Source organism: Rhinopithecus bieti, unplaced genomic scaffold, assembly GCF_001698545.2.
Source record: "Rhinopithecus bieti isolate Rb0 unplaced genomic scaffold, ASM169854v2 scaffold_35291, whole genome shotgun sequence".
Lineage (NCBI taxonomy): Eukaryota > Metazoa > Chordata > Mammalia > Primates > Cercopithecidae > Rhinopithecus > Rhinopithecus bieti.
The window spans coordinates 734544-761504 of record NW_016814978.1 but is presented as its reverse complement, the minus strand read 5'-3'; the positions used below and the strand labels follow the sequence as shown (position 1 = coordinate 761504).

Here is a 26961-nt window from a genome sequence, read left to right as displayed (position 1 = left end):
AAGTATGCTAAAGATGACTTGAAGGGCTCTGTGGCCAGAGTAGAGAGGTTTGGTTTTACTCCAAGTATAGTGGGAAGCCAATGGAGGGTTTCCAGCAAGAAATAACACGATCTGGTTTACATTTTATTTTATTTATTTTATTTTTTGAGAAGTAGTCTCAATCTATCACCAGGTTGGAGTACCGTGGTGCGATCTTAGCTCACTGCAACCTCCACCTCCCAGGTTCAAGCTCCCGGGCAGCTGGTCGCCTCAGCCTCCTGAGTAGCTGGGATTACAGGCGCCTGCCACCATGCCTGACTAATTACCTTTTAAAAAGCCATAATACAACTTTGGGAGGCCAAGGCAGGTAGATCACCTGAGGTCAGAAGTTTGAGACCAGCCTGGCCAACATAGTGAAACACTGTCTCTACTAAAAATACAAAAATCAGCTGGGCATGGTGGCAGGCGCCTATAGTCTCAGCTACTCAGGAGGCTGAGACAGGAGAACGGCTTGAACCCGGGAGGCAGAGGTTGTAGTGAGCCGAGATCGCGCCACTGCACTCTAGCCTAGGCGACAGAGCAAGATTCTGTCTCAAAAAAATAAATAAATAAAATAATTAATGAAAAAAATAAAAAGCTATAATGCAGACACTCAACTTCATTAGTCATTAGGGAAATGCAAATACAAATCAAAATCAAAACTGTAATGAGATACCACTTCACACCTACCAGAGGGCCATTAAAAAAACACACAATGGAAAATAACAAGTATTCATTGTGGAGAATCTGGAATCCTAGTAGTACTGTATACTGCTAGTAGAATATACAATGGTGCAGCCATTGTGCAAAAGAGTTTGACAATTCCTCAAAAAGTTAAAGTCACTATATGACCCAGCAATTCTACTCTTAGATTAATACTCAAAAGAAGTGAACACAGGTATTCAAAGAAAAGCCTGTATGTGAATGTTCATAGCAGCATTACTCACAATAGCCAAAGGTGGAAAGAACCTAAATGTCTACCAATGAACTGATGTATAAAATGTGGTATATACAATATTAGGCCATTAAAGTAATAAAATTCTGATACATACTACAACATGGATGAACCTCAAAAACATTAAGTGAAAGATGCTAGACACAAAAAGTCATATATTAAGTGATTCCACATATATGAAATATGACATGTCCAGAACAGGTAAATCCACAGACACAGAACCAGATTGGTGGTTATCCACAGACACAGAACCAGATTGGTGGTTATCTGGAACTGATGAAAGGCAGAAAGGGGAAGGGCTGCTTATTGAGCATGGGGTTTCCTTTTGGGGTAATGAAAAGGTATTGGAATTAAATGGAGGAAATACAGTTGAACCTTGAACAACACGGGTTTGAACTGCATGGCTCCACTGAGAGGTGGATTGTTTTCTGCCTCTGCCACCCAAGACAACAAGACCAATTTCTCTTCTTCTTCCTTCTCAGCCCACTCAGCAAAAAGATAAAGACCAAGACCTTTACGACCCATGTCCACTTAATGAATAGTAAATACATGTTCTCTTCCTTATAATTTTCTTAAAGAATTTTTTTAATTTAATTTTTAAATTGAGACAGGGTCTTACTCTGTTGCCCAGCAATGGTGCAATCACCGTTTACTGCAGCCTCAACCTCCTGGGCTCAAACGATCCTCCCACCTCAGCCTCCCCAGTAGCTGGGACTGCAGGCATGCACCACCATGCCTGGCTAATTTATTTTTTTGGAGCGACAGAGTCTCACTATGTTGCCCAGGCTGGTCTCAAACTCCTGGATGCAAGCAATCCTCCTGCCTCAGCTTCCCAAAGTGCTACGATTACGGGTGTAAGCCACTGTGCCCAGCCTTCCTTACAAGTTTATTTCTTTCTTTCTTTTTTTTTTTTTTTTTGAGACAGAGTGGCACTCGGCCGCCCAGGCTGGAGTGCAGTGGCGCCATCTCAGCTCACTGCAAGCTCCGCCTCCTGGGTTCACGCCACTCTACAGCCTCAGCCTCCCGAGTAGTTGGGACTACAGGTGCCCACCACCATGTCTGGCTAATTTTTTGTATTTTTTAGTAGAGACGGGGTTTCACCGTATTAGCCAGGATGGTCTCAATCTCCTGACCTTGTGATCCTCCCGCCTCAGCCTCCCAAAGTGCTGGGATTACAGGCATAAGCCACCGTGCCCAGCCTACAATTTTTAATAACAGTTTCTTTTCTCTAGCTTAGTTTAAGAATACTCACATATGTATATGACATACATAATATGTGTTAATTGACTGTTTATGTTATTGATAGGGTTTCTGGTCAACAGGATATTAGTAGTTAAGTTTTGGGGAAATCAAAAGTTATACATGAATTTTCAACTACATTGTGGGATCAGTGCTCATAACTGCTATGTGTTGTTCAAGGGTTAACTGTAGTTACAATGAATGTATATTTATTTTATTTTTATTTTTTGAGATGGAGCCTCCTGCTGTTGCCCAGGCTGGACTGCAGTGGCGCGATCTCTGCTCACTGCAACCTCTGGGTTCAAGACATTCTCGTGTCTCAGCCTCCCGAGTAGCTGGGATTATAGGCGCCCACCACCATGCCCGGTTAATTTTGTATTTTCAGTAGAGACAAAATTTCACATGTTGGCCAGGCTGGTCTCGAGTTCCTGACCTCAAGTGATCCACCTGCCTTGGTCTCTCAAAGTGCTAGGATTATACATATGAGCCACCACGCCCGGCCCTGAATGTACATAAATGCCACTTAATTGTACCTTTTAAAATGGTTAATTTTATGTGATATGAATTTTGCCCCAATTTAAAAAATGCTATATAGAATTTTTTTTTTTTTTTTTTTTTGCACAGCACTGTACTCAATATCCTGAAAACCTTTCTCGTAACAAAACACCTAAAATGCTAGATATTAAAATATTTTAACATTTGTGCCTACACTTTCAAGAGAGCATGAGAAATCCTCAAAGGCTCAAAACCAAGTAAGATATAAAGACTCAAGCAGCAATAAAGGAACAATGGTTCACAAGGCACCTATCTGCCAATCTCCAGTAGAGTTCTCAGCAGATGCAAAGGACTAAGCCCAGGGTGCAACAAGATGGGAAGCTGGACCAAAAACCCCTCCTACACTCAGGTGGAAGCCCCACATGACTACTCCCTATGAAAGTCAGTGAATCAGAAAAACCTCAGCCCCACAAAGCGAGATGGCAAGCCAAATTGTGTGTCAGCGTCGGTTCTTGGTGGAGAAAGTGAAAATACTTATTTTTCCTGATAAATCTAACAGCCTTACTATATGCTCATCTCTAGGGATGAGGCTGCCTGCCTTCAAAGTTTAAAAAATCCTAATGAGCGCTGATTATTTTTCTTCTAACTGCAGAGGTTCCTAGATTCTTTTGGAAACTAGCAGTTCTTGGGAGGAGAGTCCTTTTTTCTGGCCTTGACAGGCACCCTGGAAGTTCCCTGCTCCTGAGTTAGTGGCTCAGACAGTTGTTTTCCTCGCCATGTGAGTGCCCAAGGCCTATTCAATCTTGCTCTGATTTTGAGGTTAGTATGGGCTGCTTCTGGGAAAAGTCCTTTGGAAGGGTCTCTTTCACTTGAGTGGGGCTGTGAGCTCTGAGCTGCTCTGATCCCACCTGCTTTATCAGGCACTGAATAGTCTCACTGTTCTGGAGGCCTGATGGTCAGTTTAGCCTTTTCTGTAATCCTTGGGGTTTATTTTTATTTTCATATTTCTTCTGTCATTTCAATGGGATTTGGGGAAGAAAGAGGATGTAAATATATTTTGGCAAGCTAAAAAAAAATTGTGATTATTGGTTGGTTTGGGGAGAAAAATGCCTGTTTTACAGTTCACGTAGCTGATTTCAAATACTTTTATTCCTTCTTTACAGTTGTACTCCTTCTATCAGAGTATGCCCGTGGGCCCTCACTGACCCCCAGCGTGGGTGCCACCTCTGCTGATGACTCCCTAGGCTTATGCCGAAGCCTCCAAAAGGCCCTGCAGTTATAAGGGGGCAGCCAACCAGGGAGCCAGTATTATCTGGGGGTTCTAACTGTACTGACCTGACTCCTTCAGATGGGTGTGAGAAACCTTTGAAAAAGTACACCCTAAAGAATTCTTTGTTTATGACATAAGGTTAGGGGGGGAAAAAAAGAACAGAAAAACAAAAACACCAAAAAAAGAATTCTGTTTCTCCACAGTCTGTCTTTGTTGATTTCATTCTGAAATTCTTAAATCAGATAAACTTCTTGTCCTTTTTCTCCAGACGATTTAATTGAATTATTTCAGATCAACCATAGTGGAGTTATTTAGACGTAAAAAACAAATTAATTATTTGTCAAAAGAAATTAAGAATAGCGCTCCCCACACCAGATCTTTATATGTCACTAACAAAAAGCACACAAAGAAAAATAACATTCCACATTCAATAGTCTCTATAAACAAATTGATCCCCTGCCAGAACCTATTCAATTTGAATTGGCCATGAGTAGTATTCTCATGTTGATTTATAACGTAAGACTCTTTACTATTCAAGGCAAAACACAGCCCTGAGCTCTGGCATTAAACAGCAACCAACAAATTAGTATTATCCTTGCAAAATTCAACCAAACATCTGCACCCAAACACTCTGAGACAAAAAAGGCACTTCAGATTGGAATAAAATATAAAACTGGATTCACATATTTAAATGAAATGTTTCAGTGTATGTTTACTGAAGGATTGTATGCCACAGATGGATGAGAATATGAGACAAAAAGTCATAAATCATTTCATTTTTGAGCTCTGAAAGGCCCAGGAAGAGCAGGTGGAACTAGAAATATTGCTGTGGCCGTTTAAAAAAATATTATCTGCCACATATCCATTTACTTTGATATTTAATTTTTCAATTTTAGTTTAACACATGTGATAACATCATGAGTTAAAAAGTTTATATCTGGAAAAGCCTCCATTATGGACTACTACATTTGAAATCTATTTAATGATGAATTTTCCTTTTTATATCCCATATAAAGAGGATGTATTTAATATTACTCTGGCTGTCATCTAAGCTCTTCATTTGATACATAAACTAAGTCCATTGGTAGTAAATGACTTGCCTAAGGTCAAGAACCCCAAGGATCCTTAGCAAAATGTTTTAATTCTCCTAAGATATTCCAAAAATAATATACTTAAAGCCACTGATCCAAAATATTGATTTATTTCTCAAAGTGTACTACTCTGATGTTCTGCAGAATATCAGCAGATATTTGGCAAATTGGGATTCTTTAGTTATATAGGTTAACAAATGTTGGGTTAAACAAAGACTCTTAGCTATATCAGTGAACTTTATGCACCTCCAAGAGGAGAAATACAGTAGACAATTGGTTTTGCAAATGTATTTGACCAAAGATGCCACTTTCTACCCACAGAACACAGCATACAACCAATGAGAAATACTCTCTTGTTTTCTAGAGTCTTGTCTTGCTTCCTGAGAATTTATCATCATAACACCACCAGAAGGATTTTTCTAAAATCTGACCTGGTTATGTAGCCCCTCAGCTTATACCCTTTCAACAGCTCCCTTCTGTCAGCCTGGTCAAGCCCACTCTTTGGCATGGCATAATCCTCCATTACCTGTACAGGTCAGCTCTTACCTCACCTGGAACTTTATACTCCCACGTTGTGGTTTACATCCTCTTCTCATCCCTACACACCTGAGCGATACCACAAATTCACATCCATTAACGTTGGGGTGGGGCATGGCAATGAGTTCCTTAAGAGGAATTTCTGAGTCCCCAGTGGTCTCTGGGTATAGGCTTGCATGGATATAGGAGAAATGACCTCTGGTTTTTTTATTTGTTTTTATTATTTTTTAAACAACCCTTTAAAAAACACTTCTGAGCCTGGAGACAGCATAAAAGAGAGCAAGGCCCAGTTTTGGCCCATAGGCCACAGTTTGCTAACTCTTGAATTAGACGACAGCACAATTCAGGATATTCAAGGTTGCCCACAATGAGTACTGCCTAGAACATGGAAGGAATATGAAGGGTGCTCCATGCCCAAAAGCCAGAAGCCAAGAAGCACAAGGGGCTCTAACAGATTGGTTGAGGTATAGCAGTGAAATAACCAGGCAAGACAACCCCTGCTCATGCCCCTTCCCTCATTTAAGACCACATAGCTGAGAAAGGAGTAATGTTTCCAGGTGGAAGCAATGAATTAGGACAGAGGGATAGGGTATTATTTCTAGGTGTTAGTAGCATTCAGAAAAAAAAAATAGAGAATACATAATCCAGAAGACCAGCCATAAATGGGTCCCAAACAGCATCATCCCATGTTGCTATACCATACTCTGAAAACATTATCAAGCACAGCTGTAGCAATTACAGTCTCCCTTCAGCATGGGTGAGCTGGGTCAGCAGAGAATGCAGAGTAGTTGGCAGAGAGTCTCACACAGAACTGAGCTCACTAACAGCAATCCAGCTGAACACTGGAGAAATGCAAATTAAAAAGACCAACAAAAAAATTTGCAGAATCCACAGAAGAAACAAAAATGCAGTATTAAATATAATTATTATTCTTGGAAAGATAAAGAAAAGTAGAACCATGAAATGAAAGAACTATTACAAAATCCAACATATTTTAAAATATTTTAACATTATATACATATTTGTACATAGTAAATATTTTAAAGTATATATTTTAAATAAAATAAACTGTTGAAACATTTATTAGAAGGACTGAATAAGCAACCCAATGTACAAGTTTTAGAGAAATACATTAAACAGAGAAATTATCCAAGAACTTAGAATGAAGAGATGAAAAGTATAAAAGAAATGTTAAGAGACAAATGAATCCAACTGGAAGTTTCATCATCTTAAAAAAGTTCCATAAGAAGAGAATAGAAAGAATGGTAGAAAGGCAATATTTAAAGTAGGAGCTGAGAATTTCCTAGAATTAAAAATACACATGAGTCAATAAGGCAAAAAAGCCTATCATCTACTAAGTAGGATAAGTAAGGAAAACAAACATCTGCCCACACATGTACATATATCTCTTGATAGGGAACAGTAAAATTTCTGAAATATTAAAGTAGAGAAATAACAAATGCAACTAGAAAAAAATATAAATCAAAGGATTAAGAAGCAGAATAATATAATACTTCTATCAGCATTAGTGGGTGTAAAAGAACAATGAAGCAGTATCTTCAAAGGCCTGAAGAACAAGAATTTTGTGCCTAGAATTTTATATCTAGCTAAACTAACCTGCATTTAACATGACAATCAAAGGACATTTTTGGATATGCAAGCACTCAAAGTTTGCACCAAAGTTTACCAACATAGGTGTATTTCAGCAAGGAGAAAACAAACTATTCAGGATAGCAGTGATATATAAGAAACATCATTGGGAAAATTTTTACAATGTTTTTTTGTTTCCCAAATAAGAAATGAGCACAGGAAAAGTTATTTACTAACAATCTAAGAAGTTAAAGGAAAAATAACACATGAGAAGTGGGGAGTGGGTATCTGAGAAAAGTAAAAATATCTTAAGCTTCTTAGCAACAAAGGGACTTAGAAACTAGAAACTGATTTTTTTCTCTAACTGCTTCTAAAATTAATAAGTTTTAAAATTTAAAATAATTAGAAGAGCAAACCAGTAGAGGGAAAAATATGTATACAGAGTATGTATACATTTTATATGCATACATATAAAAATATGTATACACTATATGTATACAGAGACATAGCAGAAGGCATAAGAGGGCTGTAGAACTACTCATGCAGGTCCAAATGCCCTGTCTACTTGTTCCTCTACAGCTCAAGCACTGCCTCCATCTAGACCGTTCCTAAAAACCTCACATCTCTCCTTCTGCCCACCCATGATCCCACCATACACTGAACAAATTTATATTACAGTATCTATAATACTTCTTTATGTTTGTTGTTTACAAACCAATCTTGCTCATTAGGCATAAATTCTTAAGGACTAGAACAGCCTCTTCCTCATTTCTACATCCCTTCCTATATCACAGTTACTCAATGTTTGTTGAATGGATGAAAATAGAGGCAATTTTGACATACTTAAAACAACTAGAGAATTGATTGTACATGACCAAGGTTATAACTTATAATAAATTATTTGTTGCAAGAGGCTAAAATCCATGTCTAAGTCACTACTGCATTTCTGACAAAGTCATTCTTGGATATTTTTGTTAAGTTTAGAAATCAATTGAAATCAGGATGTAGGAGGACGTACTAGACAATATTAAGGTGTCTTCCATCTCCAAAGCTCAGAATTTAGAGAATAACTTTAAGAGACACTTTGACTGATTGTCCCTGAAATCGTACAACACCTGCAGAAGCTCTATGTCTTCATGGTTTTCAGACCCAGGAGTATTCTCCATCAATATGGCGGACATCACTCGCACATTCATTTTCACCATATCCAATTCACTGTGCAATTTTCCAATCTGTAGAGAGCAACACAATCACTAGTCAGTGTGACACACAGAGAATAACTACCTTTTTTCCTGCCCCCATGGAACATTTGCTGGAAGAAAAAAATACTTCTGCAAAATTTAATATTTTCAAACTTAAATTTAATTTCATATAAATATACACACAGTTATTTTACAATGTATACCTTGTCACCTTCTAAAAGGACTTGAGATCTCTTGTAATAAACCTCAAAATATGCTTTAGGAATTTTAGAAATGAAAGGAAAAAAAAAAAAAGGTTAGAACCCAATATGGAGAGGGGAGAAGTACTAGGTACCTAGCAGAAGGAGGTACCAGAAACCTGGATAAAATGGCAAAAGTTATCCTAAGTTTCTTGGCAACCGACAGGATAAAAGGAAAACAAATGAGGGTTATCTAGTTCTCATGGTATTAAAGAAGAAAGAATAAAGAAACACTTTTTCCTGTATTAAATTATAAGAGGAATTAGTCACATGAATTTTTATATAAGAAAAAAATAATAACACAAAGTCTTCAATTATAGTTCCTTTACAGCGGAACGGAAATGGGCTTCATACAATAATTGCTTATCTGTACCTTGGACAAACTGATATACACAAAGAAGTAAATACAATTCAGTTGGCATAATAAATACAAGTAATAAGACTACCATTTACAAAACTCTCTGAAATATGTGACAGTCCTACCAGAAGTAACAGGAATTAGCTGATGGACACTAGATCCAGTCCACAGTCAAGGCTCCACAAAGCCATGAAAGCCACTAGGCAAGCACAACTCTTACAAAGTTAGGCTTTGGAAGTAGACAGAACCAATGGGATTAATCCTTGTTGGAACTGAACTATAAGTCACATAGTATGACTAAGCCTCAGTCTCTTCCTCTGTAAAATAAATGTACCTACATCTCCATGTTGTTAACCAGAAAGGACAAACTGTATATAAGGTGCTTACAAATCAGGAAAACACATCAATAAATACAGTGATTGCTGTTGTTACCTGTTCTGGGACCAATGTAATAGTCGAGTTCTTTGGAGCAATTACAGAAGAAAGAGCTGGTGCAGTAGGGACAGATGTTGGAGGATTTGATGAGATTTGAGCAGTCTATGAGTATAAAATATGGTAATATTATTATGTGAATTAACATAGCCACCCAACGCCAAGTTTTTTCCATTCAGCTAACTCAAGTACTCTCAAAGTCCTGTGTACAGGGTATCTGCCCGGAGTAAATCATCAACTACACAACCCGTCCAGCATTTTGTGAAGAATGCTAAGCAAATGAGACACCCATAATAAAGCATGTATTCAACAAAAGGTGGCTATTAGAATTATCATTTACAATTTAATAAAATGCCTTTTTTTTTCTTTTTTTTTACCAAGGGTTTAAGTGATAAACTGCTATGTGAGATTACTGATGCCTTCTCTTTGGACTGTTAATAACAAATGATAGCTCAAATCATGTCAAGTCTTTTTAAGCCACAGCTGACAAGGCATCTCCTTCTCCATCAATGACCCTCCTTGGGTCAATGCCACATCTCCAACCTTGGGTGGCGAGGTGAAAGCTCAAGGCTCTAGGCCAGTGCTTCTCAACATAAATGTGTAGAGAAAACACATGGAAATCTTGTAAAAAGGGAGGTTCTGATTAGTCTAGGGTGGAGCAAGTCGAACAAACTTTCACACTTTAAGTAGCAAAATCCCAAGTCTCGGTTATTCTATGAGATATTGCAATATCCTTCTAATAAATTCATCTTTTTCCTTAAGCTTAAGTGGATTTAGGGTTGTCTCCTGCAATGAAAAAAGACGCAAGTGATATACTACTATACTCTCCATGGGTCAAAGAAAGGCCTCCTACCTCTTGTCTTGCTGTTTCAGCCTCTGCTTCTGAGGGAGGAAACTGAACGCCTTTCTTAAGCAGGTCGAGGTATATTTCTTTGACTTCGCTTACATCTACACCTCCTGGGAAACCCTGTGACCAAGTCTGAATTCAAGAGATGAAAAAGTTCCAGAGTTAAAACAGCAACAAAACCAAAACACGATTCTTCTTTTTTTTTTTTTACACTATTGCCTGGCTGGAGTGCAATGGCACAATCTCAGCTCACTGCAATCTCCACCTCCCGGGTTCAAGGGATTCTCCTGCCTCAGCCTCCCAAGTATCTGGGAATTACAGGTGCCCACCAACACGCCTGCCTTATTTTCTGTATTTTTTAGTAGAGATGGGGTTTCACTATGTTGGCTAGGCTGGTCTCGAACTCCTGACCTTGTGATCTGCCCACTTCGGCCTCCCAAAGTGCTGGGATTACAGGCGTGAGCCACCGCGCCCAGCTGAAAACACAATTCTTAAGCTCCTGATAGAAAATGAGAGATCAATAATTATGTACCCCACTCAGAAAGAGAAAGCTACTTTTGAATGCCATGGGCAAAATGCTCATTTTCCAAGGCTAGGAAAATATAAAATATTTTATTTTATTTTTATTATTTATTTTTTTTGAGACGGAGTCTTGCTCTGTCGCCCAGGCTGCAGTGCAGTGGTGCGATCTCAGCTCACTGCAAGCTCCACCTCCTGGGTCCACGCCATTCTCCTGCCTCAGCCTCCCAAGTAGCTGGGACTACAGGCGCCCGCCACCACACCCGGCTAATTTTTTTTTTTTTTTTTGTATTTTAGTAGAGACGGGGTTTCACTGTGTTAGCCAGGATGGTCTCGATCTCCTGACCTCGTGATCCACCTGCCTTGGCCTCCCAAAGTGCTGGGATTACAGGCATGAGCCACTGCGCCTGGCCCAAAATATTTTAAATCAGACTTCCATGCCTCAAAATCTTGAAGAAACCCTGGGATATATACTATCAATTGTTTTTTGTTGCTCTGAATCCAAAATTAACAGATTTCAAAACAACATCAGTAGCTCTTTTTCCAAGTAACCTTGAACTAGTCAGTTAGCTGGAACAGTTTCCCAACCTGCAAAATGAACATACACATCATTGTCTTTCCTATTTTACACAGATAAAATAGAAACTGAGAGGAAAGTAGGGAAATGAGTACAAATCTTCAGAAAAAGGGTACCATCCAATGCCAAAAACTTATTATTACACAGAAACTAAAAATAGTAAAAATGCTTTTCTGGCTCAATCCAGGACATATAAAAGATAAGCGAAACAATCAGGTACGCTGTGAAATCCCTAATCTTAGAAATTTACCATCCCATGAGGTATACAACAGACTTACCTTAATGAAATTCAAGATTCTATTCTGAATGTCTAATGGCAAGTTGTATCTAGGATTCAGTAGCTTAACTAAATTCTCTTTAACAAATTCCTTCTTCACAATCAGAGACTGGAAACTTGGGCCACAGTTCTGCACGCACATGTCAATAAGCTAAATTAGAAAAATAAATTAAACATTATATTTATCTGGCAAAACCACCTCCTAAAATGTAAGGGAAAAGTGCTAAATAATAATTTCCACCAGCATACTAATTAACAAACACAGTTTAGTATCTACTAAAATATATGGCAAAATGTTAGGTTCTGGGGATATGTGGAAGTATGAGCATAATGTAATAGTCTAGAGGACAGACTCATCGAGGAGTCCCAGCACATCCAAAAGGGAATTAACAGCAATGCAGAGTACTAAATGCTAAATGCTGAAGGGACGTGCAGGCCAAACATATGAGCTACAGATGGAATAATATCTGTCCCAGTTTACCCAGGGTAGCACAGGTATATTCCCAATGTCCTGTTTATTAATGATGACACACCCTTTTGCTTTCAGAAATGTCCTGGTTTGGATGATGAATTACACAGTCACCCTAGCTATAGGTCCTTATAGGCAAGAGTGATTATTTAGGGCTAGGTGGTCTTACAAGACTTTTGGAAAAGGCTAATTGGAAGCTGGGCTTTGCAAAATGGCTAAGAGCAGTAAAAATGAGTATAGAGCTATATTCCAGACAAAGAAAATGTATGAAAAATATATCAATGTGGAAAAGTGGGTAAGTTATGAAGGGGGAGATAAGTACTCTGGTCTGTCTCTAGCAGAGGCATCTTGATAAAGGTAAATTGGGGACACTGGAAAGATAGGGTAGATAAAGTCTGTCCAGGTTGTAGAGAAGTTTGTGTGGCAGTGCAAAGGGTATGGATATTATCTTGAAGGCACTAAGAAGTTACGGAGGGTCTCTGTTAGTTCATCACCATCACACCTTTACCCTGAAATTGAGGAAAAGCTTAATGTGTGCAAAGTAATATTCTCGATAGGTTGTCAGGCAGCACTCTGCAAAGGCAAGTGGAAGGAGAAGAAACCTGGAATGACAGAAAGATCCACTAGCAACCCACTAGTTCAGGCATGATATACAAAAGGCCTAAACTAAGATGATGTGGGTACAAGAAAAGGAGTCATGACAGAATTATGAAGGAAGAACTTTGAATGACAGTGCTGGTCAAAAAATGAAGATGACTGAAAGTTAAGTGACTCTCATTCTGCATGAGGACTCCTGTGATGGAAATTTGGAAGAGGGGGTGGTATGGCTGGTCTAGGGGTAAAAATGATGGGCTGAAATTTAGATATTTTGAGTTCAAAAGATAAGGGACATTTAAGTAGGTGTTTAGCAGTGAGCTGGACACACACAGCTGTAGTCCAAGAGAGTGAAGGACCAAAAGTGAGTTATCAAGGCTGCCTACAATGAGAAGAGAGGAGGAAGGGCTGAAACACTAGGGTTCACCTATTACATGGGCCAAGGAAGGCAATCAAAGAGTAACTGACAGAAAATGAAGCACAAAATCAGGAGTACATAAGGCACCCCTTTGGTAAAGTCAAAAGAAAAGTTTCCTGGAGGATGGGGTGTTATACAGTTAAGAATATGCACTAAGGAACATCAGTTCCCTTGCAAAACACATTTGCAATAAAGCAACATGAGCAGAAACTTGACTAAGAAAGAATGAGCCAATACTGAAGAACTGCATGCAGAAAGTAGATTTCTAAAAGTAATCTAAAAACAAAATTAAATCTTTAGTTTCCATGCTACCACCTCAAATTAGAAAGGTCGTAGAAACCATAACATGACCAGGATAATCATCTCTGCAGAACAGAAGCCCTAAAAATGGACTTCATGTCGTGCTTTGTCTTTGTATTTTTAGTCTCTCTTTAGTGGAAATACATAAAGTGGCAGCAGGTATGAACGCTATAGTTTTAAAGCACTGTGACCAAGAAAGTAATCAGAAAACACAGAACGTGAGCACGTGTAGCTGTGTGAAATACAGCGAAAACCTTTAAGGCAAAGGAAAATAAAAGCAAAATCCAAAACATACTAAGATGAATCTATACTACTGCAGGTTAAGACAAAGTTGGAAAGCTGAATAACATGCCATTTAGCTTGATGGATTATTATAATGAGTATAATGAGTTTTTAATGGGTGAAATGCTGAAAGGAAACGTGCCTCTAGCTCAATGTGAGTTTACAGAAATATTTCACCTAACTAGTTGTACAGTCTTAGGCAAATACATAGGCTCCAAGTCTCATTCTCCCTAGGCGTATTTCTTGCTAAATAATTCACAAACCAATTTTTTTTTTTTTGGACACAGGGTCTCACTCTGTCATCTAGGCTGGAGTGCAGTAGTGCAATCTCGACTCACTGCAACCTCTGCCTCTCGGGTTCAGGTGATTCTCATGCCTCAGCCTTCTAAGTAGCTGAGATTACAGGCGTGCACCACCATGCCCAGCTAATGTTTGTATTTTTAGCAGAGATGGGGTTTCGCCACGTTGGCCAGGCTGGTCTCGAACTCCTAGCCTCAGGTGATCCACCCACCTCAGCCTCCTGAAGTGCTGGGATTACAGGCATGAACCACTGCACCTGGCCCTCACAAACTAATTTTTATCTTTGGTGCAACAAGATTTTATGATAATGAGTAACACTCCCAGGAGGAACATGCACAAAATCAAAGAGTCAACATGAAGTGCTAAAAATGTGAACATCTGGAGATTAGTAGTCATGCCTTTTGTGTTTTCCCATTAGAATCAAGAATGCCAGGACTAATTACTTCTACATCACCTCCTCTATTATGTCACCAGAACCTCTTTCACCCTCCAACTCACTCAGATAAGTAATAAAACCTACTGTGGCAAATTAAATTAAAATTAAATATGTCGTTTTCACATATTCTGAAATTGAACTTGGTGCAAATGTGTTCAGATAACCTATATTTGGAAATAAGACAAATAAGAATCCATAATCTGAGGTGGGATTGAAAACTCTGGAGCCAAGGAACAAAGAGAGACTGAAGTGGGTGACTCCAGGCTTCACTGATCTTTTGGGCTTAGCTGGGCAAATCACTTATCCTAAGCCTCAGTGTCCTTATCTGCAAAATGGACATAATATCTCCCTCTACAGACTTGTTGAAAGGCCCAAATGAAACATAACAAAGAGCGTGACACAAAGCAGGACCTCAATACATGGCAACTATTTAGATCATCTTCCACGGAGAACTTCCTAGCAGGACTGAATGTGATGATTAGCTGACCTAAGTATTTTAAGAGAGGGCTGGAATCAAAAGAGATTTTCTCACTGTAAATTTCCAAACCAGGCACAATGACAACAACCAGGTTTCAGGGCCATCAGAGCTACACCTGGGCCATGAATAGTGCCTTCACCAAGGTGACTACCCCAGCCTAGAGGCGTCAGTCTTCTCAGTCCCTCCAATTGCAACAAGCTCCTGGGGGCACAACCACATGGTTTTGTTTTGCTTTGTTTTGTTTTGTTTCGATAGAGTCTCACTTTGTCACCCAGGATGGAATGCAGTGGCACAATCTAGGCTCACTGCAACCTCCGTTTCCTGGGTTCAAGCAATTTTCCTGCCTCAGCCTCCCGAGTAGCTGGGATTACAGGCACATGCCACCATGCCTGGCTAATTTTTGTATTTTCGGTAAAGACGGGGTTTCACCATGTTGCCCAGGCTGGTCTCTAACTCCTGACCTCAAGTGATCCACCCTCCTCGGCCTCCCAAAGTGCTGGCATTACAGGCATGAGCCACTGCACCCAGCCTGATATTTTGTTTCACTGGTAAATTTGCCAAAGGAGAATAAACCAAGCTTTTCCTTCATTATTCTTTTCAACCACATTTTACACATCTTATGAAACCCCTGAAGCTCACTGCTTAGGGGGAGCTCCACAAAGGCCTATTAACTAATTGATTCTTAGGAACCTGTTCAACCACTTTCCATTTGACACTAATAGTAGCCTCTTGCTGAGATTTATCACAATTGACTCATTCAAGAAGAGAATACTCCCTGGCTCAGAGTAATAAAGCCTGGAAACAAAATTCTGCTGAAACACAAAACTGCTCTACCGACTGATGGTAGGAAATCATAGTACAGTCAGTTCCATTAAAGCCTAATCAAGGTTAACACATCCATGGAGAACTCAACATGACAGATAACATAAGGAATATTTATAATTGAATTTGACAGGCTCTCATCACTTTACATTAATAAAATGGAAATGTCATATATAGGGATTACTTTTTAAAGAGTTTACTAGTAAACTTATAATTGCGTTTGACAGACATGGGTGACTCCTTCTGTGACTAATTCCCCTCATAATTAAATTTGGCTTATGTGAATATGAAAGTCAGTTTTGAGGCCCTAAGCACACCTCTGCAAGGCAGGGAGTAGTCTGAGGTGAGGTGACTGGACCATTAAATACACAACTTGGGGAAATCAGCATGAAGATATGAAGAGTCAAAGGCCTATTTAAAGAAAATCCAAGGAAAAGCCAGGTGTTTTTCCTGACTTTAATGTACTGTGACCCCAAGGATGAAGGTGTATTCTGACTTCTGACTCTTGCCTGTTTTTAGGCACAGGCTTTAGATTCTCTTGTTCTCACACATTGGACAGAAACCATGAGGTAAGGGAGCTACCGATCTGAGGTGGAAGAGATCATGGGAACGGCAGCGAGCTGGTAGTCAGGCTTGAGAGATTAGACTACCTGATGAGAAGGAAGAGTGGAAGCCCAAAGAGAAATAGAGGGCCAGAGGCACGACACTCTGGAATAACCCAGCTTCCTCAAGGAGGGTCCCTGGTCCATCATCATAGTGAGGGAACCATGATGGAAGAAGATATGGAGGTGGGATTAAGAAGCAACCACTGACACATCAAGTAGGCTTGGGCACAATGCAGAAAGCAGCAAACTGTTATGAATGGTGAACACCTGTAAAAAGCAAAACTAATACCACCCCATGCTGAAATATTGAAGGGGGCATAAATTAGTCTTCTGCCCTTCTCTTCCTTACTCAATTCTCCTAACCTTTGGCACCCTTGAGATATCCCAGATATACCACATGAATGGCTTACGTGAATATTAAAGTCAGTTTTGAGGCCCTAAGCACACCTCTGCAAGGCAGGGAGTAGTCTGAGGTGAGGTGACTGGACCATTAAATACACAGCTTGGGGAAATCCACATGAAGATATGAAGAGTCAAAGGCCTATTTAAAGAAAATCCAAGAAAAAGGGTACATCTACCCATCTTTCTACTTTGGTTCTACAGTACCTTCCATTAGCCCTTGAGTCTTCCCAGATACTAGGAGAGATGGGATTAGGTGTGTGTATGAGGGTGTGGTGCTTAATCATTAATCCAGTCAACATCTGATATACCTGGCCCTGTACTACACAGGAAGAAACTAAAGATACAAAGGAAACACAGTAGCCTGCTCTTTTAAGAGGCTTGATTCGTTCTGAGAAACAAAGAGGTATGAGGCAAGGGCATGGAATTTAGAATCTGAGGACTGGGATCAAATCTTGCCTGTGCTATGTAACAGCTATTTTCATTTTGGAAATAAATCAATTTCTTCATCTGTGAAATGGAGTTAATAATAGAACTACTTCACAGGGTTGTCAAGAACATTGCTCAGGTGCCAGGCATTTCTATCAGTGACCCATCATTCCGGGATTTCTCCAGAAGTGCCTCACTCCTCTCTCCACAATCTCCTCCATTCTGTGACCTTCAAGAGTTAAGGATAGGTGAGAGGTCAAAAAAAAAAAAAAAAGTGAAGAGGGAAAATGCCTCTAAAACTATATTCAGATCCCAACGTGAAGGGTTTCTTTAATGATCAAATCATGAAGACTGTTCATTGCATTTCTGCTCATTCAGTGAGCCTATGCAAGATGTCCATTTTCTTCTACATGTAACTAGAAACCAGGAGCTATGCTCACATATGCCCCAAAGTCCTCTTGATAAAGACTAATGCTCCTAAGGCAGTGTGATGCTGGCTGATTAGTGCCGTGACCATGCACAGTCTTGGGCTGGGCTGAGATAAACAAAGGCGTGCAGAATAAATCAGAAAGCTACACAGCTCACTCTCAGGCAGCAGGCAGGGCTTGCAACACATACTAAAGTAAAAAGGACAACTCACCAACGTGACTGAAGAGGTCATATGGCCAAGGATGGTGGGAAAATGGGAACACGTCAAATAAGAGTCCACACTTAAATAACAGACAATACAACACACAGGAGAATTGCTTAAACCAACATAGAACATTCTCCAAATCATGCCAGGCAGCAGAACTCGGTTGGAATTTAATGAGCTGAGAGCATCTCAGGATTCCACAAAGCTGTTCAAGTGAGGTAGAAAGCTAACAGGGAGGTATTTTTCAAAAGTTCAATTCTCCTCATCTTAAATTATGGTTAATTAATACATGCACAAACTTTTTTCTTTTTTTTTTTTCTTTTTTTAAGAAGGAGTCTTGCTCTGTTGCTCAAGCTGGAGGGCAGTGGTGTGATCTTGACTCACTGCAACCTCCACCTCCTGGGTTCAAGCAATTCTCCTGTCTCAGCCTCCCGAGTTGCTGGGACTACAGGCACACGCCACCACGCCCGGCTACTTTTTGTATTTTTAGTAGAGACGGGATTTCACCATATTGGTCACGCTGGTCTCAAACTTCTGACCTCAGGGGATCCACCTGCCTCGGCCTCCCAAAGTGCTAGGATTACAGGCGTGAGCCACCGTGCCCAGACACAAACTTTTTTTTTTTTTTTTTAAGAGTTGAGGTCTCTCTTTGTCACTCAGGCTGAGGTACAGGGGCATGATCATAGCTCATTGCCATCTTGAATTCCTGGGTTCAAGTGATTGTCCTGCCTCAGCCTCCTAAGTGGCTTGGGGCTACAGATGCAGGCTACCATGTCTGGCTAATTTTTAAATATTTTGTAGAGACAGGGTCTCACCATCTTGCCCAGGCTATTGTCAAACTCCTGGGCTCAAGCAATCATCCCACCTCGATGCTGGGATTACAGGCATGAGCCATCACACCCAGCCAATACACAAAGTTCTTGATCAGTTCACCATGTATGATACATGTTAACCACTAATTCCTATCTCCTGACCAAGAACAATTGATTTTTCAGCAACAAGCTCTTCCCGTGAAATTAAATGCTATTACAAAAAACTAAACTTTCTTTATTCTGCAATTCTCATAAATGAAGAGTTTTAACTCATACTGTACACAACTCTTAGGTAATCTATTAGCTAACCCATTAGTTTTCTCAGAATACTTGCTTCTTATTTTTTACCCAGGATTAAAAATGTAACTATAGCTTGAGAAATTGAGTCTTAATTATAAAATTAAAGTACTTACTGACAAGGTAAGTTGGATTTCTTTATGATTGTAGTTTTGGAAATCCTTTTCTTCAAAGCTTTCACTGCATCTTTTGGCCTATGGTAATAAATACACTGAAATCACCAATTTAGGCATTGCTGAAAACAAGCAGTCTCTCTGAAAAGCAACATGCATTTGGAGAGAGGAATGGCTAAGGAGAAAACCAAGACCTTGGTTCTACTGTGGGACTCTACACGAATGACTTAACCTCTTGAACCTAAATTTCTTCACACATACAGACAATACCACCTATCCCCTTATGAGAATCAAAGTATTTTTGTACAAGTCTATTACCTAGAAAGCACCACCCATGAAATGTGCTCATTCCTGTATCCCTCTATCAATGCACAGAACCAACTTATAGAAAATGCAACTTCTGAAACAACGAATGTTACCATTTTTATTAAAACTATTAGTATTTCCTGAGCACCCTACAGACAAGGGGATGTAAGAGGAATTACAACAAACTAGGTCAGCTGCCAATACGCCACAATTTTACATTACAAAGAACTGTTTATAAGGGTCCAAATTTAAGATTCTCTTTTTGTATTATCAATGAATTGATATTATCAATGAAAATGTTCCCAGAGGAACTAAACATGGTAAATAGAATTATAGGAAAAATACCATACACACTTAAAAGTACTAACCAGCCTGTAATCCCAGCACTTTGGGAGGCTGAGACGGGCGGATCACGAGGTCAGGAGATCGAGACCATCCTGGCTAACACAGTGAAACCCCGTCTCTACTAAAAAATACAAAAACTAGCCAGGCGAGGTGGCGGGCACCTGTAGTCCCAGCTACTCGGGAGACTGAGGCAGGAGAATGGCGTGAACATGGGAGGCGGAGCTTGCAGTGAGCTGAGATTGTGCCACTGCTCTCCAGCCTGGGCAACAGAGCAAGACTCCATCTCAAAAAAAAAAAAAAAGTATTAACCATAAGTACTTTCCATTTATTTATAATAAACAATTTTGATGTTTTCTTTATCAACATAAGCTAGACTAAATCTCTTTTACTGTCAGTTATCACTTTAATATGCACAGGAAAATTACCAGAATTGTATTCCTAAGAATAACTTGTAACTGACTACATGCAAACCAGTTCGTTCTTCTTAATGACTTTTTTCTTATAACTTCGATTCTCTAAAGTTTAAGAAGTTTAAGGGCAAAAGATAGCACATGCTATAAGAATACAGCTAAACATGGGTGAGTTGACATTCAGAAGGAAAAAAATTGTCCTGTGACAGGGAGGAAAAAAGACTGCTAGATTGTTTCCTGCTTACTAAAGACAATTGCGCAGAAATAGGTCACCACCAGGAGTCAACCAGCTTCTTGATAATATTTGACGGTTTCATCAAATACTGGCAATGGGAGCTGGAGATACTCTTAAAGAAGGAAACAATCTCTCTTTTTCTATCTTTTTTTTTTCTTTTGAGACAGAGTCTCGCTCTGTCGCCCAGGCTAGAGTACAGTGGTGCAAGCTCGGCTCACTGCAAGCTCCGCCTCCCGGGTTTACGCCATTCTCCTGCCTCAGCCTCCCAAGTAGCTGGGACTACAGGCGCCCGCTACCACACCCGGCTAATTTTTTGTATTTTTAGTAGAGACGAGGTTTCACCGTGTTAGTCAGGATGGTCTCGATCTCCTGACCTCGTGATCCACCCGCCTCGGCCTCCCAAAGTGCTGGGATTACAGGCGTGAGCCACCACGCCTGGCCTTTTTCAATCTTTTAAAAAGAAGGAATTTGAGCTTCACAGTGACAAAATTTGTTAAAGAAACTGCCAAGAGGAGAAAAATGATAGTGGATTTACAGACACTCCGCATGTTGAAGCAAGCAGCTGCCCCAATATTTCAATCTGACAAGTCTTCAAAAGGTAGAGGGCACTTAATGAATGACGAAAACACTCTTTCAACAACAAAACTGAAACATTTGCAAGAGAAAACGTGCTGTAGTTCTGATGCTTCTTATCAGAGGCAAATACGGGGAAACTATGCTGTACTCACCCATCCTGGGTAGTGTTAATTATGTCACAGATGTGCATGAACTGGCCCCAATCTTCAGTCTGAACTCCAGCAAATGTAGCCTTTTCTGCCAAGAAAAAGCTGTTGAGTCTGAGCTACGACAGAATAAAAAATGTCTGGTATTCCTGAAATAATCTGCCTAGGCTGCACTAGCAAGTGTCATTAAGTGTATATTGCCAAAGGGCAAAGTGATTTTTTTTGGAACAGTTCTCAGTAATTCAGGAATCAATCAGAACCCNTTTTCAATCTTTTAAAAGAAGGAATTTGAGCTTCACAGTGACAAAATTTGTTAAAGAAACTGCCAAGAGGAGAAAATGATAGTGGATTTACAGACACTCCGCATGTTGAAGCAAGCAGCTGCCCCAATATTTCAATCTGACAAGTCTTCAAAAGGTAGAGGGCACTTAATGAATGACGAAAACACTCTTTCAACAACAAAACTGAAACATTTGCAAGAGAAAACGTGCTGTAGTTCTGATGCTTCTTATCAGAGGCAAATACGGGGAAACTATGCTGTACTCACCCATCCTGGGTAGTGTTAATTATGTCACAGATGTGCATGAACTGGCCCCAATCTTCAGTCTGAACTCCAGCAAATGTAGCCTTTTCTGCCAAGAAAAGCTGTTGAGTCTGAGCTACGACAGAATAAAAAATGTCTGGTATTCCTGAAATAATCTGCCTAGGCTGCACTAGCAAGTGTCATTAAGTGTATATTGCCAAAGGGCAAAGTGATTTTTTTTGGAACAGTTCTCAGTAATTCAGGAATCAATCAGAACCCAAGTTCGGAGTGCTGTTGCAGCAACAGTAATGAGTGATCTATTAATAAAGACTGCAAGCACAACACCTGGCCACAGGCCCAGGACAGGCCAGCTAAATCTCCACCTGCCTGGCTTTCAAAGAAGGGAACTAGGGCTTAGTGAGCAGCTACCTACAAGGTGAACTGCATAGTGCTACGTATTTTGTCACATGCAATCTCATTTAACCCACTGTTAGAGATGAGACAGAAGTTCAGAGAGGTTAGGAAATTACCAAAGTCATACAGTCAGTATGAAGTAGAATTGGCATTCAAATCTAGGTTGTTTGGTCTCACTGTTTGTTTTTAAAAACAATTTATTCTCTGGGGGGACAGGAGGAAAGAATTTTTACAGGCGAGAAGTAATCCGCTGGTCTTAGGAGCCAAATATTGGCACAACTCCAAATAAAAGTAATATATTTATTCTCCTATCATCTTAATCTCACGATTCCTTCTAATTTTACCAATTATTATAACTTCAACCAATACTTGCAAAGACACTGCTTATCTCAACTACGTAAAAACTTCCATTGCATACACTTTTACTATCAGCCTTAATTATTTCAAACTGGCATTGAGTAACTATTCAAACTAATAATAATAAGCATCGAAACTAACCACAGCTGCACCAGGCTGACCAGAATGCTTCTGCACTTGGAACCCTATCATTAGATAATCAGGCAATACAAGATGTTACCTGGAAAGGGTAATGGAACACTCAATATGAATGCGCTAACATCTTCCTAAGAGAAGGACAAGATCCCTAAGAATGAAAACACGGGGTTCTGGGGGAAGTGGAGAAAAAAACAAAAAGGATAGAGAAGGGAAAGAAAGAATAAGGACTTGTTTCGGGGAACCCCAAAATTTAGCTTGCTTTCAATCAAGGAAAAGAACCACTTAAGGCCGGGTGCGGTGGCTCACGCCTGTAATCCCAATCACTTTGGGAGGCCGAGGCGGGTGGATCACCTGAGGTCAGGAGGTCGAGACCAGCCTGGTCAGTATGGTGAAACTCCATCTCTACTAAAAATACAAAAATTAGCTGGGCGTGGTGACGTGCGCCTGTAGTCCCAGCTACTCCGGAGGCTGAGAAAGGAGAATTGTTTGAATCCGGGAGGCGGAGGTAGCAGTGAGTCGAGAGCTACTGCACTCCAGCCTGGGTGACAGAGCGACACTCAAAAAAAAAAAAAAAAAAAAAAAAAAAAGCAAAAAACAAAACTTGAATTTGACATCAAACGGACAAAGCTTATCTTCCTAGAAAACTCCCATTCACCCTTCGAAGCCACAGTAGAATTCATTTCTCCCTTCTGGTAAGTTTTGTGTGTTTTGCATTTTCTTGCATTGCAAAGGTGCGGCACAAAACTGTGCGGGTCTTCCCTACAAGAAAGTGAGTTCCCTCAGGTTTGAGATCACGTCTCACCTTGGCCTCACCAGTGCCTGATCCAGGTCCAGACACATAGCTGACAGTTAGTCCATGTTTACAGAATTAAAAAATTAAGTAGATGAATTGCTGAAGTTTCTTTTGCCTATGAAGATACAGTCTGAACCCATTTCTGTTCAGGGTTCATTCTAATATCCAACAAAGCATAGCCATTAAGGGAAAGCATCTCCTCAATGGTAGCTACTCTGACCATTTTATAAGGATGTGTAAACTAAGGTTCTGTTTAAGTGGTGTATTCAGTGTCACAGCAGTTAGTAGAGCTGTGATCTAAATTTTCCAAATCCGGCCTCTTTACTACAACTACTAGGTTCTCACGATTTCCTCACCCCACTAAGTTCCTGACATCATCACACTTTGCCTGGCATTAATATGCACTCGTGCCACACCCAATTCCCAAGGGAGGAATCAGGGAAAAGAAGGAGCAGTGAGCTGGTGCCGGTAAGAGTCCAATCACCGGCTTCTACATACATCATGCAAGGTACATTTGGAGGAGAGAGAAATCATTTAGGTGGATGCCGGTGTAGTCCCTAGCGGCCTGCAAGAGACCTCCGTGTCCCCAGATGGCTCCTCTGTTCCCCTCCTCTTCACTCCAATGCCAAGCATTTTCATTCTCTTTGTTTACCCAGAAAAGCAATCCAGGTTGTATAAGTTTGGCACTATTGAGAACTGGTTTGGGGAGACCTGCCCCTCACAGTAAGGTCACATCACTTAGTCTCCCAGAGCCTCCTCTTCTGATCTGTAAAACGGGCATAACAATACCGTGCCCTAGAGAGTGTGCCTTTAGGAATAACTTTCCCCTGGCAGAGAAGTTTCTGGTGTCTCCTCGTGGAGGCCCAAACACTCCATGCCTGACTCCCGCGGTTCACCTGTTTGGTTCCACTCCCCAGGAGGCATCGAAAGGAAGGTACATTTTTGAGGACTGCGGGTTCTAGAGAGAGTTGGCCAAGAAGGAAACGGACGAAAGGGGGCCGGGTGGAATGCGGGTGCCCTGGGAAAGTTGCTGGGGGAGGGGAAGGATTTTCTCCAAGTTGGACTAACTCCGTCCTCTGCAGGCCGAGAATGCATTAAGCAGGAAAGGATCCCACGGTCCCCTGCCTCCCTGGGCGTCTCTCCCCGCGCCTTCTTACCTATGAGGTGACCCACGGAGGTCGCGTAGGGATCCCGGTGACTCTTGCCAAACGCCATGGTAGCGCCAGAGGGCCGGGCCCAGGAAATCCGCCTCCACCGCTCTCTGGCTCCCGACTCCACCCGCTCGGTACCCTTGGCTCCTCCTCTTCGCCCGAGCGCTTCCCTGGCTCTGGCGGAGGCGGTGCGTTGTGCGCTGCCGCTGCGGGGCGCGGGCACCGAGCGTGAGGAGCGGGGCGCGGGGCAGGGACGCTAGGGCGGGGCTTCGGGACGCCCCGCGCACCTGCAGCGCGCCCTGCGGGACCGGCAAGGAGGCGGCGCTGCCCGCTGCAGGTGGTACAGGCGGGCAGCGGCGGGCGTATGGAGCCTGCGAGAGAGAGTGGCGCGGCCGCCCGCTCGGATCCCAGGTGGGCTTTTCGCCCCGCGCAGGAGGAGCAGGCAGCCCAAGATCTCCAGTTTGGGAAGTAGAGACCCGGGCTTTGATCCTCCCGTTTGCTGGGCAGATTGTCACTCTTCTCTGTGCCTCTTTGGCTGCCCTTGGTAGACCAAAGATAATAAGGGGTTAATAACACAAATTCAGAATTGTGAGAATTAAGGGAAGGACGTAAACCGATTAGGTCGGTGTCTGGTACCCACAAAATAAATAGTTAACCACTGAATAAATTGCATAACTAGAAATATTTACCCTCGACCTGCCTTCGCCCTACAGATCGGGGAGGGGAGGTTTGCGCCCTGCCCTTTAAAGCTGTAGGTGATGTCTAGGAGGAAGGATTGGCTTCGAAGTTAGGGCTTCCCAGGAGCAGGCCCTCTTTGTCTCTCCTGTTTCCTCGAGGGACCACAGGGCGCCGCCACACAAGCTCTTGTTTTCTAACCCCCACTTTCTGGGAGCCGTGTTTTCCAGCCTGATCTAAAAATGGGAGAGGGGCTTTCCGTTTCCTCTGGCAAGGAGTATGCTTGGCTTTAGGTCTGCTTTGGAATGTAGGTCCGAGTTTGAGAAGCCCAACACCTTTCCAGCTGCCCTTTCAGAACCAGAATTTATTTCTTATTCCTTTGCATTCAATTAACGTTGAATTGGCGATGTTAACAATCTCCAGCTGCCAGAGAGTGAGGCGTCCCCAGGCCATGTCAGATAGCCATAGATGAGCTCCTGGTGCTTGTAGATCCTGTTTCCTATAGTCTAACTGACACCCATTTCAAGTCTGTTTTTTAGCCCTGGGGATGGTGACTAGGGAGACGAAGGGGACCTGTTTTGACTTATGTCCGTGGTCTTGTGAATTTTAATATAGAGGTCTAAACCAATTGCCATGCACTCCAAGAGGCTAACATTTAATTATTTATCTCTAACTCAATTATTTATAATTTTTCTTTACCGAAGTGAGCCAAAACCTGGGATTCTAAAATCTAGAATGAAATATTCTTGTTGTGATGATATTTCTTATAATAGGATTTGTCTCATCTGTAACTAATATTCTCCACCTGCCTATTCAGGGCGAGTAACTATTTCAGATGGTGCCATTTATCAACTTCCTTAGTCATCACTACAGCCTCTGCTGACACTGTTGAAAACCTCTTTTGTGACATCACCAACCTAATCCGTATTCCATGCTACAGCCTCTAGCAAAGTGTTTTGCCTTTTCTGCAACCTACAATCAACCTACAATTTCTGAAAAAGAAAGCCAGTTTTAGCTTAGGCCAATGTTGGTGTCAGTGGCCTTCCATCAGATAATGAGAACTAGGAAGGAACCAAGCATCCAGAGAGAGAGATTTTTAACATACTTCTATGTGAGAGGTTTTCTTTTCTTTCTTCTTCTTCTTCTTCTTCTTCTTCTTCTTCCTCTTCCTCTTCTCTTCCTCTTCCTCTTCTTTCTTCTTTCTTCTTTCTTCTTCTTCTTCTTCTTTCTTCTTTTTTTTCTCCTATGTCTGCTTTCCTTACATGACAGGACTGAGGCACTGAGAAAGAGGAGAAACAGTAGCAAGAAGTGTCTTCTGGACTTGATGCTTGGGTGAACAGAACCAAGGTTGATGAGTACTACCTGTGTTCTATCTCAGCAATGCCTGGTGGAAGTTTTTCTCTCTCCCTGTGCCCTCCAGGGTGTTATGGTTGTTGTTGCAGCTTTCTTGTGTACTCTGTTCCTTTCTCCGTGACCCCTCTTCTCTCCAGGCATGAAAATCAACATGGTTAATGTTAGTGAAGTGTAGCAGCAGGGACAATAGAATTCACAACTAAGTTGAGGTCAAAGAAGGAGCGGAATCCCACAGGGGTAAAATGACACCAGGAGTAAAATCTTACCACAATTTCAATTCCAAGAACACTTAGTAAACATTTATTCAGTAAAATGTGCTAAGTGTCTGCAACTAGAAATCTATCTTAATCTTCACAATCCTGGGAGGTGGGTAGTATTAACCTCATTTTCACAAATGTATAATCTGAGATTCAGAAAGATCAAGCTCATAAATGGCTTGACTAAAGTTTGACTCATGGCTGCCTGGTTCCAAAGCCTATATTATTGTCACTAGGTGAATCTGTTT

At 41.1% G+C, this 26961-nt stretch overlaps 1 protein-coding gene across 1 annotated transcript in view; it reads right to left on the bottom strand.

Annotated features, from left to right (window-relative positions):
- The window catches only part of TOM1L1 (target of myb1 like 1 membrane trafficking protein), a 47059-nt gene extending 22210 nt beyond the window's left edge, over window positions 1-24849 (bottom strand). Inside the window, 8 exon segments of the mRNA XM_017852864.1 lie at window positions 8311-8427; window positions 9427-9531; window positions 10280-10405; window positions 11648-11797; window positions 19038-19075; window positions 19078-19115; window positions 21600-21684; window positions 24435-24849. Of these exon segments, the coding sequence (XP_017708353.1) occupies window positions 8311-8427; window positions 9427-9531; window positions 10280-10405; window positions 11648-11797; window positions 19038-19075; window positions 19078-19115; window positions 21600-21684; window positions 24435-24492 (717 nt within the window). The 5' untranslated portion in view covers window positions 24493-24849.
- Between the last annotated feature and the right edge of the window lie 2112 nt (window positions 24850-26961).